General features: G+C 46.9%; 1 protein-coding gene across 22 annotated transcripts in view; it reads left to right on the top strand.

Moving 5' to 3' along the window:
* Positions 1-431: 431 nt before the first annotated feature.
* Positions 432-12768, top strand: part of ABHD12 (abhydrolase domain containing 12, lysophospholipase) — a 99718-nt gene continuing 87381 nt past the window's right edge. For 5 of the 22 annotated variants that reach the window (XM_089896537.1, XM_089896538.1, XM_089896539.1 and 2 more), the window contains exon 1: positions 740-1044. In XM_089896537.1, coding sequence (XP_089752663.1) covers positions 854-1044 — 191 coding nt within the window. In that variant the 5' untranslated portion in view covers positions 740-853. Of the gene's footprint in view, positions 1045-4226; positions 5809-12768 lie in introns of all 22 variants that reach the window. The other 17 variants (XM_089896529.1, XM_089896543.1, XM_022594160.2 and 14 more) reach the window with 11 other exon arrangements.

Below are 12768 nucleotides of genomic sequence, written 5' to 3'. Positions count from 1 at the left end.
AAATAATTCCATATTAAAGAAAGCCAAAGCTATAAAACTGAATAGGTGAAACTGCTCTTTCCTTTCTGTTTTTAGGATGGGTTGAATTAGTACTTAATTTGTGTTTCACAAGTGGGAATTTGTGAAATGGATTCTTCCCCCATCAGCTAGTTCTGCTTTATAAAAATCTAATACTGGTTTTTTAAAAAAGTAAAATTTTTAAGCAGCTCAGTTTTCAAACGTTCGGCCCAAAAAAAAAAGAAACATCTATACATTTCTGTTTCAAATTAAAAAACAAAACTACCAGATCACATATTTTTTAAAGAAAAGTCCTTGTGGGAAAATAGTTATAAATCATTATTAGGACAGAATTGTCATGTCACCTTTTTCTTTTTGTTGTGTAAATTCTTATAAAACGTTTTCAGGAGTTTCCACTGTTGGGAGGAGTCAGAGAGCCGGGGATATGCGCGGAGCACCCTTCGGGCCGCTGCAGTGGGCACCAGGCGGCCTCGTGTCTGACCTAGCCCGACCCCTGCCCAGCGATACTCCGCCAGTCAGCCGCGCCCGAACGGTGACGCGCCTTGCGGCTTCGTTTGCCCGTGTCCAAGATGGCTGCGATCGCCGCTGGGGATGTTGGGCGCGCCGGGCGCCGGGTAGGGGGCCCCGGCCGGCGTACCCGCCTACAGCCACTCAGCGCTGGCCAATCAGCGCCGGGAGGCCGCCGGCCCCGCCCCGACCCCGGCCGGCAGGGACGTCAGGGCGGCGGGCTCCAAGCGGCGGCGGCGGTGGAGGCTCACCTGAGCGGCTGCTCCCCTGAGCGGCGGCCGGCGGCGAGGCCCAGGGCGAGGGTGAGGCCGGCGGTGCTGGCCACGGGATGAGGAAGCGGACCGAGCCCGTCGCCCTGGAGCATGAGCGCCACGCCGCCTCGGGCTCGTCCTCCGCCGGCTCGGCCGCCGCGGCGCTGGACGCCGACTGCCGCCTGAAGCAGAACCTGTACCTGGCGGGCCCCGGGCCGGCCGAGCCGCGCTGCGCCGCCGACGCAGGCATGAAGCGGGCGCTGGGCAGGTGAGGAGCGGCGGAGGCGGCCCGGGACCCACAACCCTCCGGAGCTACTTGCCCTCCGCCCCGCGTGCCCCCCGACCCTCTCCGGGCGTCCCCGGTGCCTTCCCCGTGGTCCCCCTCTGGCCCCCGCGCCCCCTTCCTTCCCGGGCGGGCCTGGGGGGCCCCTCCAGCGACCGGCAGGTGAGCGCCTCTCGACGTGGGTGGCGAGCTCCTGGACGCCCGGGAGCGCCGACTCCGCTCCGACCTGCTCTGCGTCCGACTCCGACCCATCGTCCCTCTCGCCGGGTGGGCAGCTCACCGGTGCCTGAGTCTCCGCGGCACCCTCTGCTTGAAGCTGCCGGTCCCTCGGGGACGGCTGAGGGGGTCGGCCGTGTGCAGGGACATGGGGTGCACCGCATCCTCGGCTGTCGAGGGGGTGGGGGGAAGCCCGGCGTTCGCGAGCAGCTGGCTGGTGGTACGTGGAATGTGTCCGCAGGAGTCGTCTCCTTGGGAATCTCCGTCCCGTCCGGAAGTCACCTGGTTATTTTCGGTCTCCCTTTGGGGAGATGAATGCGTTTATGTTAAATTAATCTCACAGTTGGGATAGGGGCATATTTCACGCGGGCAAGTCTCTCCCCATAGTCTGGCTGTTTGTAGAACGTATCACTCATGGCAGTTTTGAAGTCTTGATGTTTCAGTGGTGTTTGAAGAAGTTAGTATGTAATGTTCTCAGGTGTTGTAGCAGAGTCACTTATTTTGGGGTCAACTGGAATGCCCTTAATTGACACTGGCCACTTCCGTGTAAAATATTTATCCAAACAGCCCCTAAAAACATCAGCTGCATTGCCTGAAAGATCATGAAATTAAACTATATACTTCTCTAAGTGAGTGGTTCCCAGTCCTGCCAGAAGTTCAGGAACTGACAATATTTTTGTTTTTGTGTAAAATTATCTAGCAACTGGTGAGTATCTTTTGTGAAACTAAGCTGTTCTGTGGAAAGGTTTATCTGCATTAAAAACTCACAATTGGCTTTAATGCACTTTTAGTAACAAGCTTGACATAGCACTTAGATAGGTTGGGAACTCTTCCTCTGAAGAAATCAAGTTGTGATGCACAATGTCTGGGGAAACAGTGCTGGCCTGGCACCTTCCTTGAAAGATGTACTGTATTAAAAGGATCTGATTATTTTTATTTTTGAGTTGAAGACAAAGAGAGACATTCAAGTGGTGCCATGTCCTTTGGATAAACAAAAGGCTGTTACGGGAATAAAAAGAAAAGCAGAGGGCGGGAAGGCCAAATTTGTGTGTCAGCCCATGGCTTCCTTCCCTATTGCCTGAAATGCTCTCCTGGACGTTCTCCTGCTGTGTCTTCTCCTTCAACCAGGTCTCTGCTTTACTGTCATCTCTTCAGAGAGGCCTTCCCAGACCAGCACATCCAAAATAGCCTTCCTGCCGCCCCCAACTCCCCTATTCTGTTTACTTGTTTCTTCATCGCACTTATCCCTTAGCTCAGGGGTCCCCTGTGGTCCCCAGGCCACACAGCAGGTGAGCAGAGCAGCGGGAGAGCAGGGGAAGCTTCATCTTCCGCTCCCCATCACTCCCCATTACTCGCGTTACCGCCTGAACCATCCCCCCCCATCACTCACATTACTGCCTGAAACCATCCCCCTCCTTTCCGTGGAAAAACTGTCTTCCATGAAACTGGTGCCTGGTGCCAGAAAGGTTGGGGACCGCTGCCTTAGCTGACGGTGTGATTGCCTGCACACTTGACTTGCTTTGTGGGTAGTCTCCATGAGAACGGAAGCCCTCTGAGAGCAAGGACAATTTTTCTCTCAGCGTCTGTCTCCAGGGCCTGGCACATAGTAGGTGGAAGAAAATACTTGGGGAATGAATATCTAGAATAGATTCCTAGAATTGGAATTGCTGAGCCAAGGGGTGTGTGTTTATGACTTTGAAAGCAAAGGCCAAAGTGCCCTCCCAAGAAGTTGTACTGACACACCCTCCAGTAGTGTCAGTTGCCTGCCCCCCAATATTGAACATTACCAGATATTTTGATCTTTTTCTACTTGATTGATGAAAATGACATCTGATTTGTAACTTTAATTTGCATTTCTTAATGGTTAGGTGGCAATTTTTGTGTGTTTTTCTAAGCTCATTATACATCTTTGGGATTATTTACGTCTTTAATGATCCGCCTTTGTTTGGGTCCTCCTGCACATTTCTTTTAACTTTCTATTGTGCACGTGTTCAAATATACAAAAGTAGAGGAGACAGTATAATATAATGAATAGTCAATAGTTTTCCGTGTTTTGCCAATCTTGAATCATGTCTTCCTCCTCCCCTCCATTTTTAGTATGGTGGGGGACTAGGCTATTTTAAAGCAAATGATTTCATCCATAAATATTTCACAGTATATCATGAACAAATAAGGACTTTTTGAAATATATCTAACCCCAAAGCTATTATATTGTGTCAAAATTAACAATTTATAATCTGTAATTAATTTAATATTATCTAATATCCAGTCTACATATACATTTCCCTGTCTCAGAAATGTCTTTTTAAGTTAGTTTTAAAATCCTGTACATTTCTTAAGTTTATTCCTAGTATTTTATCTTTTTGTTGTTATTGAAAATAGAATATTTTCTTATATTACATATTGTAACTGGTTGTATTTATTACTTCTGTAACTAGCAACTTACATAATCTTAGTTTCAAGTAGTTTTTGCAGTTGTTTCTCGAATTTTCCAGGTATACTATCATGTCAGCTGCAAATAATAAGAATTTTGTCTCATTTTCTACTTTCTTATGTCTTTTGTTTCTTTCTCTTTTTTGGTTACATTGTATTTCCAGAACGAGGTTGAATAATAGGGATGATACTGGGTATCCTGACTTTAAAGAGAATTCTTTTAGTGTTTGTGCCACGTTAGTTATTTTAGTAAGGGGTGTGTTGCTGTTTTGTCATTTTTTAAGTCAAAAATGGTTGTTGAATTTTATCAAATGCTGTTTTAGCATCTGTGAAATTATCATATAAATTTTGTCTCTTGACCTGTTAGTATGCTGAGTTGTAGTAATAGATTTTATAATATTGAATCATCATTTTATCTTATTGAATCATCATTATTGAATCATCAATGATAACTCTTTTTTTTTTTTTTTTTTTTCCGGCACGCGGGCCTCTCACTGTTGTGGCCTCTCCCGCTGTAGAGCACAGGCTCCGGACGCCCAGGCTCAGCGGCCATGGCTCACGGGCCCAGCCGCTCCGCGGCATGTGGGATCTTCCTGGACCGGGGCATGAACCCGCGTCCCCTGCATCGGCGGGCGGACTCCCAACCACTGCACCACCAGGGAAGCCCAATGATAACTCTTATGGTGTAGACAGATTCTATTTATTAATATTTTACACCATTATTTGTGAGACTAGTCTGTAATTTTCTTGTTCAATGCCGTCTTTACCAAGTTGTTTTAGTGCTTTCTATAGCTTTATTAAAAGTTTTCTCTTTCTCTTCTTTAGCCAGTTTAAACACTTTTGAAATGATCTCTTTCTTTAAGTTTTGGTAGAATTCACCTGTAAAACTACCTAAGTGTGGTGCCTTTTTTTAGAATATAGCACTTTGATAACTATTATAGTTTCTTAGATTTGCTCTCTCTTTCTGGGTTCGGTTTTGGTGATTTATATGTTTATAGTAAATCATCTTTTATATCTAGCTTTTTCCTCTGTACCTGGGGCTGTTCCCTAGTCTTGTTTCCTATTTTATATACTTATACTTTTTTCCCCTTTTTTCTTGCTCTAGTACACACACACACACACACACACACACACACAGTAAAGTGGATTTTTTCCTAAATAAAAAAATATTTTTTCCCAAAGCAAACCTTTTTTTGTTTATTATTCTGGGAGGCCAGGATGGAAAGAACGTGTTCTATCTGAAGGGGGCAGCAGCTACTGCAGTCTCTCCTGTTGCTCCCCAGCAGGAATGTGGTTCCAGGACAGCCAGATCTTCCAGTCTTTCCTGAAGAGTAACTGGGTGTAAGCCTGCATTTGTGATCGCTAACTTTTTAAATGTTGCTGGCAACTAATTCAGATGAAAACAACAACCTTGGAGGGAAAACAAAACCAAAACCAGTTTGTGTGTGTGTTTTTAATTTTATTTATTTATTTATTTGGCTGCCTTGGGTCTTAGTTGGGGCATGTGGGCTTCTCTCTAGTTGGCGGCTTGTGGGCTCAGTAGTTGTGGTGTATGGGCTTAATTGCCCCAGGGCATGTGGGATCTTAGTTCCCTGACCAGGGATCGAACCCATGTCCCCTGCATTGGAAGGCGGATTCTTAACCCCTGGACCACCAGGGAAGTGTGTGTGTGTGTGTGTGTGTGTGTGTGTGTGTGTTTTAATTGAAGTATAGTTGATTTACAATGTTGTGTTTCAATTGTACAGCAAAGTGATTCATATATATATATATATATATATGTTCTTTTTCAGATTCTTTTCCCTTATAGGTTATTACAACATACTGAGTATAGTTCCCTTTTGGTTTGTTTTAATTGTTGGACTAAAGGGTTATTATTATTTTTCTTTTTTGCGGTACGCGGGCTTCTCACTGTTGTGGCCTCTCCCGTTGCGGAGCACAGGCTCCAGACGCACAGGCTCAGCGGCCATGGCTCACGGGCCCAGCCGCTCCGTGGCACGTGGGATCTTCCCGGACCGGGGCACGAACCCATGTCCCCTGCATCGGCAGGCAGACTCTCAACCACTGCGCCACCAGGGAAGCCCTAAAGGGTTATTTTTGAAGGTAAATGTTTATCTGACTTACATGTCAACTGTGTACTCCATAAGAGGAGGGACTGGATACTATTTTTGCTTTGCGTATGTCTGGTACAAGGAGGCAAGTGAGGGATTCTGTGGGCCTTTCATTTTCTTTTCTGTAATCTTGGAGTTCTTGGCAATATGCAATAAAGGCATAAGTGGTCTAAATTGGGCCTAAGGAAGCAGTAATGAGATGTATAGGTCTCTGTTTCAGTCATAGACTATCCTTTGACTGTCAACTCACAGGCCAGATCTGCCAGATAACGGAGATCAGTGGACCGCCTGGGAGATTTCACAGCCGATGGCCTTTGTTTGTAAATACAGAAGAACTCAGGCATCACTCTTGGTTCCTTCTTGATCCAAAAGAAGGAACTTCATGCAGGGCTGCTTATGGCTTCACCATAACCCAGAAAGGCAGGTGACCAAGGTGAATGTCTGTCTCGGAGCTAGCTTTTGTCCTTAAAGTCTGCTTTTCTCCATCCCCCTTCTCCTCCCACTCTCCAGAGTAGAGTCTGTGCCTGGACCATGACAAGCAGGGGGGCAGGCTTTGTTATGGTGTCTCAAATGGGGCCCCCAACTTGGTCCCTCTCTTCCCAGTTGTGGTTTATCTTATCAGGGACACATTCCAGCCCTGGACCCGGGACCCTGGGACTTTACACCTTTTTGGTGAGATTAGTGTCCTGTATCTCTGCTTGTTTCCCAGTTCCTTTAAGCCAGCATATACTCTCCCTTCTCAAGGGAGTGTCTGTCTTCTACAGTAATGTTGAGCATACACTGCTCAAACGCAGATTAAAATCTCCAGAAGATACATATCACAGAGGTAACCTTGGAAAGAGGCTTAGAAGATGGGTCATCTTCTCAGGGTTCTGCTGACAGCAGTGGAGACAGGATGCCTTTCCAGACTCATGATCCTCCTCCTCCTCCCACTAGAGCACTTTTCCTTCCAAAATGCAGTCTATGGGAAAATTTTAACTGCAATATTATCTTGAAAACTGACAGATTAAGTCAATGCTTTTCACCCGGACATGATGCCACAGAACTTGGGTGTCCACATGGAGAGTGGGTAGGTCATTTGTCTCTTCCTGAACTGAGGGCCAGGGTCTGGAGTGTCAGTGAGGACACGGGCTGCTGACACAGGGAAGTGTGATGCCAGGAAACCCAGCCTGAGGTGTCCAGTTAGTAGAAAGACCCGTTGTTTAGGCTTGGTGCCCATCTTAGTATTGTTTGATATTTTAGGGGAAAGCTTGAATGGAAACGAGTCTCAAGTGAGTGTTTTCAGGTTTGTGGCTTGGGGTGAGTTGCTTAACTATGAGTTTGTTTCTTCCTCTATAATGTGGGGATAAAAATATCTTCCTTATAGGATTGGGGTGAGGGTCCAGTGTATGAAAGAGCCAGGCACACAGTGAGCACTCAGTCAGTGGCATCTTGGTCATCCCCAATATTATTGCTAGTGTTATTTGTTGGAGTATTGAGAAAGCTCTGTTAACTTAGGTCACGAAGAATGTACCCTCCCTCCCTTTCTGCCCCCCAATTTTTTTAGTTAATTAATTAACTTATTTATTTTGGCTGTGCTGAATCTTCATTGTGGCACACAGGACCTTTAGTTGTGGCATGCAGGCTTCTTAGTTGTGGCATGCGAACTCTTATTTGTGGCATGCATGTGGGATCTAGTTCCCCCACCAGGGATGGAACCTGGGCCCCCTGCATTGGGAGCATGGAGTCTTACCCACTGGACCACCGGGGAAGTCCCTGCCCCCAAACTATTACAGTACGTCTTCTCAGCCAGTTGTCATGCTTGTAGTTGTCATCGTGATCAGTTAACACATCTGTTGGTAATAGAACGTTTTAAGCAATACTTTTTGGTTATTCAGCACTTTTTTTTCACCTGTTCATTTAGCAAATTTTGATGTATGTACAGTAACTCTTCTAAGTGCTGAGGCTGCAGCAGTGGATGTGGGTCATGTCTTGTGGACTGTACCTTCTGGTGGCAGAGGCAGGTGACAAGCGAACAAGTATGTGCTGTGTCAGGTGCTCAGGGCTTGAGGAGGAAAGTAGAGCCAGTAAGGAGCAGCTGAGGCGTGTATACAGGAGGCCTTTCTCGTAAGGGGACATTTGAATGGAAGCCACTGGCTGCTTTAGAGTGGAGGAGTGCCTGGGTATGATGTATGTCATTGACATGTCACTCTGATCGCTGGGATGAAGACAGACTGGAAGGGCTGCAGGAGCAGGGGGACCCGCTAGAAGTCATCTAGGCAACAGATGATGGGGACTTGGACCTGGGGTAGCTGTGGAGGTGAGAAATGTTGCATTCTGGATCTGTTTCCAAGGAGGTGTCAACAGGATTTGCTGATGGATTAGTAAGAAAGAGCGAGGAGAGTCACAGGATTCACCAGTTCTCTTCTGAGCAGTGGAAGAGTGGAGCTGCCATGTGCTGAGATGGGGCAGTTGTGGGAAATGAGTTTGGTTCGGGGCATATGGAGGTGCCTATGAAACATGCAAGTGGAATAGGTAGGAGTTGGAGTTCAGGGGAGAGCTGAGGCCAACATCTGACATTAGCCTGCAGGTAGTGTTCAGAGTCACGACAGGATCCCAGGGCTGGACCCTGGGCCCTGGACAAGTAGGGGCTGGAGAAGAGGAGCCTCAAACCAAGGAGACCTGGAGGGAGGCAGCTGAGAGGAGAGCTGGGAGGAAGGGGTTAAGGGAGCTATTGGAAGAAAGCCTGTTGCAGAGGAGAGTGTGATCTGCCATTGGATTTGGAGACATAAGGATAAGTGGTTGTTAGTGTGGTTAAGTTGAGTGGTGGAGGCAAGAGCCTGATGGAGTGGCTCAAGGGAGAAGTAGGGAGAAGAAATGCAGATAGCTTTTCCAAGGAGTTTTGCCATAAAAGGCAACAGAAATGAGGGGTGGGTAACTGGAGTAGGAGGAAGTTTCTGACCAGTGCTGTAGAGTGCCTTGGTGTGCTCCTGAGGATAGTCCAGGAGGGGAAAGACTGGTGATGCCGAGTGCTGGTGGCGTGGTGTCTTTGGGACCCAGTACCCCAAGGCCAAGTCAGCGGTTCCCAGACAGGAAGGTAGGCCAAGGGTGCTGTGAAGTTGCAGGGAGGTGGTTAGATGTGTGTGGGGAGCACTGGAGGTTCTCTACTGGGTGCTTCTGTTTTCTCTGTGAAATAAGAGCAAAGCCCTGTGCCGAGGGGAGAGGAGGTACTGCAGGTGTTTCCCTTTCAGTTCTCAACCTGGACCTGGTCTTACCTCTCTATCCTTAACCTAATCAGATGTTTCCTACCATTATATGCTAAAGTCTCATTAACACGGACAGTCAAGCTCCTTGGCAGAGGCTCTTCTTTTTTTTTTTTTTAAGAAGATGTTGGGGGGCTTCCTTGGTGGCGCAGTGGTTGAGAGTCTGCCTGCCGATGCAGGGGACACGGGTTTGTGTCCCAGTCCAGGAAGATCCCACATGCCGTGGAGTGGCTGGGCCCGTGAGCCATGGCCGCTGAGCCTGCGCGTCCAGAGCCTGTGCTCCGCAACGGGAGAGGCCACAATAGTGAGAGGCCCGCGTACCGCAAAAAAAAAAAAAAAAAAGAAGATTTTGGGGATAGGAGTTTATTAATTAATTAATTAATTTTTGCTGCGTTGGGTCTTCATTTCTGTGCGAGGGCTATCTCTAGTTGTGGCAAGTGGGGGCCACTCTTCATCACGGTGCGTGGGCCTCTCACTGTCGCAGCCTCTCTTGTGGAGCACAGGCTCCAGATGCGCAGGCTCAGTAGTTGTGGCTCACGGGCCTAGTTGCTCCGCGGCATGTGGGATCCTCCCAGACCAGGGCTCGAACCCGTGTCCCCTGCATTAGCAGGCAGATTCTCAACCACTGCGCCACCAGGGAAGCCCGAAACTCTTCTTTTTGATATGCGGTGTTGCAAAAATGGATGACAGAAGTGGTTCTCATGGGAAGTCGTTTCAGCTGTGACTTGCTGTGTGTCTGAGAAGCCATGTGTGTTCTGCACAGCCGAGTACTGCCTGGTCCTGGGGGGCGTGAGGGCAGCTGCCCCCCGGGGGGCCCTGCATATGGCCCAGTGACGGGGGTATTAAGCTGGGTTTGAGGTGGAGGTGGGGAAGAGATCAACATGAACGGAGGGCAACACAGAGTGAGTATGTGGGACGTAGGCAGAATTCTTAACCTCTCAGGTTTTGCTAATACACAAATAGAAGTTTCTAAATAGAATTTGTCTTGAGATGATACTTATGGGCTTTAGTTGTCTTAATCATGTGTAATCTGTTTACCAGGTATGGAAATGCCCTGAGAAGGTAAAAAGAGAAGGGGGTAGATGAGTGTCAGTGTGAGGAGTTTCAGAAGGAATTTCATTTTGCAAAGATGAAGGCAGAGAAGGAGTGTCAATGAAGGAATACAAGCATATCTCAGGAATGCTGCAATTTAGGGTTTGTCCTTAAAGCTTGAAAGTTGTCCTGAGCATTAGGGTAAAGAAAAGAAAGTTGCAGTTATTTTCAGTTCTTATCACACTTTCAGATCTCCACACAAGGTTTAGAGATATATATACATATATTCTTTTTAATAAATTTATTTATTTATTTTTGGCTGCGTTGGGTCTTTGTTGCTGCGCTTGGGCTTTCTCTAGTTGCGGCAAGCAGGGGCTACTCTTCATTGCAGTGTGTGGGCTTCTCATTATGGTGGCTTCTCTTCTGGCGGAGCACGGGCTCTAGGTGCATGGGCTTCAGTAGTTGTGGCACGCGGGCTCAGTAGTTGTGGCTCGCAGGCTCTAGAGCGCAGGCTCAGTAGTTGTGGCGCACAGGCTTAGTTGCTCCACGGTATGTGGTATCTTCCAGAACCAGGGCTCGAACCCGTGTCCCCTGCATTGGCAGGCGGATTCTTTACCACTGTGCCACCAGGGAAGTCCCAAGGTTTAGATATATTGACTGAACTATTCGTAATGGGAAGGGAAGAATGTTCAGTGTTGAAGCAGGTCGTTTGGATGCCATAGTTCAGGGTCCTAGAAGAGATATATGCCTTTTAACTTTCAGCTGTTTCTTTCTCCTAATAATGTGTACAACACAGATTCTTTACTGTTTCATGTTTGACTTGTGCCATTCCTAGGCCTGGAACATCATGTGGTTCCTGCCTGAAAGTGGCTGTGTCGGTGTTGGGTGCTCATAGATTATTGTATTCAACAAACAGCTAACTTGCTTCTATTGTTTGTTTGATATCAAGCTAGGCACTGGGAAAGATGAAAGATGGCAGTATCTTTTTTTTAACATTTTTATTGGAGTATAATTGCTTTGCAGTGGTGTGTTAGTTTCTTCAAGCATGTTTATTATGTCTATAGAGGAGACAAAATGCAAGTGTGGCTGGAGATGGTTAGTCTGATCTCACATTCATCCTTTGTTGCGCTGACATTTTTTGTGCTGTTTTATCTTCACAGTATCTCATCTTTTAGGCTCCCACTTCAATGACAGGATATAACTCATCCTGTCAATGCATCCGTGGCATACCAAGCTTTCTGTAGATAAAAGAAAAGAAATGTTCACAGTTTAGGGACACGGCACACCTTGACAAGGCATGTCATGGCAGAACCTACGGGAAGGAAAATAAGACTGCCATTCTAGGACATCGGATACTTGGCTTTGGGTTCCAGAAGGAAGGGACTGTTACACCAGTGGAGGCCAGCTGGGAGCCTGCCAGTACAGCCCCAGAGCCTCAAGAGAAAGCACAAGGGAGATTCTGCAGGGACCAAGGCAGGGATCTTCAGGTATGAGGCCACCACAAGGGATGGCAACTGCCATGGTGAAAGGCAGCCCTTGAGAGATCCTGTCTCTTTCCCTCTGTTCCCTTCTCATTTTGTTTTTTTTCCTGATTACAAACGTAAAAAAAGATTTCTTAATACAGATTTAAAACAGAGAATATAATTGAGAAAGTGGAATTATCCCCTGGACAATTACTGTTAACAGTGTGACATATATTGAGAAGATTGCTTGCATGTTTATTCTTTTATTCACGTAACAAATACTTGTTGAAGACGTACTGTGTGCTGGAGGCTGTGGATAAAATGTTACAGAGTCAGACAGGTCCCAACCCTTGCGGAGCTCACATTCTCCTCGTGAAGGAGAAAGAAAGCAAAAAAGGTACATGTAAATACACAGTAAATTTCAAGAGGTGGTAAAGTGCTATAAAGGAAAACAGGGCTTCCCTGGTGGTGCAGTGGTTAACAATCTGCCTGCCAATGCAAGAGACACGGGTTTGAGCCTTGGTCTGGGAAGATCCCACATGCCGCAGAGCAACTAAGCCCATGAGCCACAACTACTGAACCTGCGCTCTAGAGCTCGCAAGGCACAACTACTGAGCCCACATTCCACAATTACTGAGCCTGTGCGCCTAGAGCCCACGCTCTACAACAAGAGAAGCCACCGCAATGAGATGCCTGTGCACTGCAACGAAGAGTAGCCCCCACTTGCTGCAACTAGAGAAAGACCATGTGCAGCAATGAAGATCCAACGCAGCCAAAAACAAAATAAATAAATAAATAAATAAATAAAGCAAGATAGCTTTAAGAAGAAGATAACAGACCCAAAATGGAGTTGCTTATGCTAAATAAGCCCACGTCACCAAACGGAGACTGAACTTCATTACAGACTCGGCTCTCCTAGAAATGGGTTCTTCAACCGGTCAAACAGGAATCACCTGGTCAGCCCTAATGTGGTCATCTGCCTGATGGACCCCTGTTGTCTCCTAAAGGAAAGTGACCGTGGAATAAATAACTCGCTTCTGTTGTCTCATAAAACTTCCTTGTTCCCACTCTCTTCTCCCTGTGAAAGTCTTTCATTTTGTACAGCTCCTTGGAGTTCCTTTCTGTTTGCTACATGAGATGCTGCCTGATTGATGAATTGTTGCATAAAGCCAATAAGATCTTTAAGGTTTGCTCAGATGAATTTTGTTTTTTAAC

Source organism: Delphinapterus leucas, chromosome 15 (assembly GCF_059928025.1).
Source record: "Delphinapterus leucas isolate spDelLeu-1000000601 "Yukka" chromosome 15, BTC_Dleu_Yukka2, whole genome shotgun sequence".
In the NCBI taxonomy this organism is placed as follows: domain Eukaryota; kingdom Metazoa; phylum Chordata; class Mammalia; order Artiodactyla; family Monodontidae; genus Delphinapterus; species Delphinapterus leucas.
This window is presented reverse-complemented; position numbering and strand designations above follow the sequence as displayed.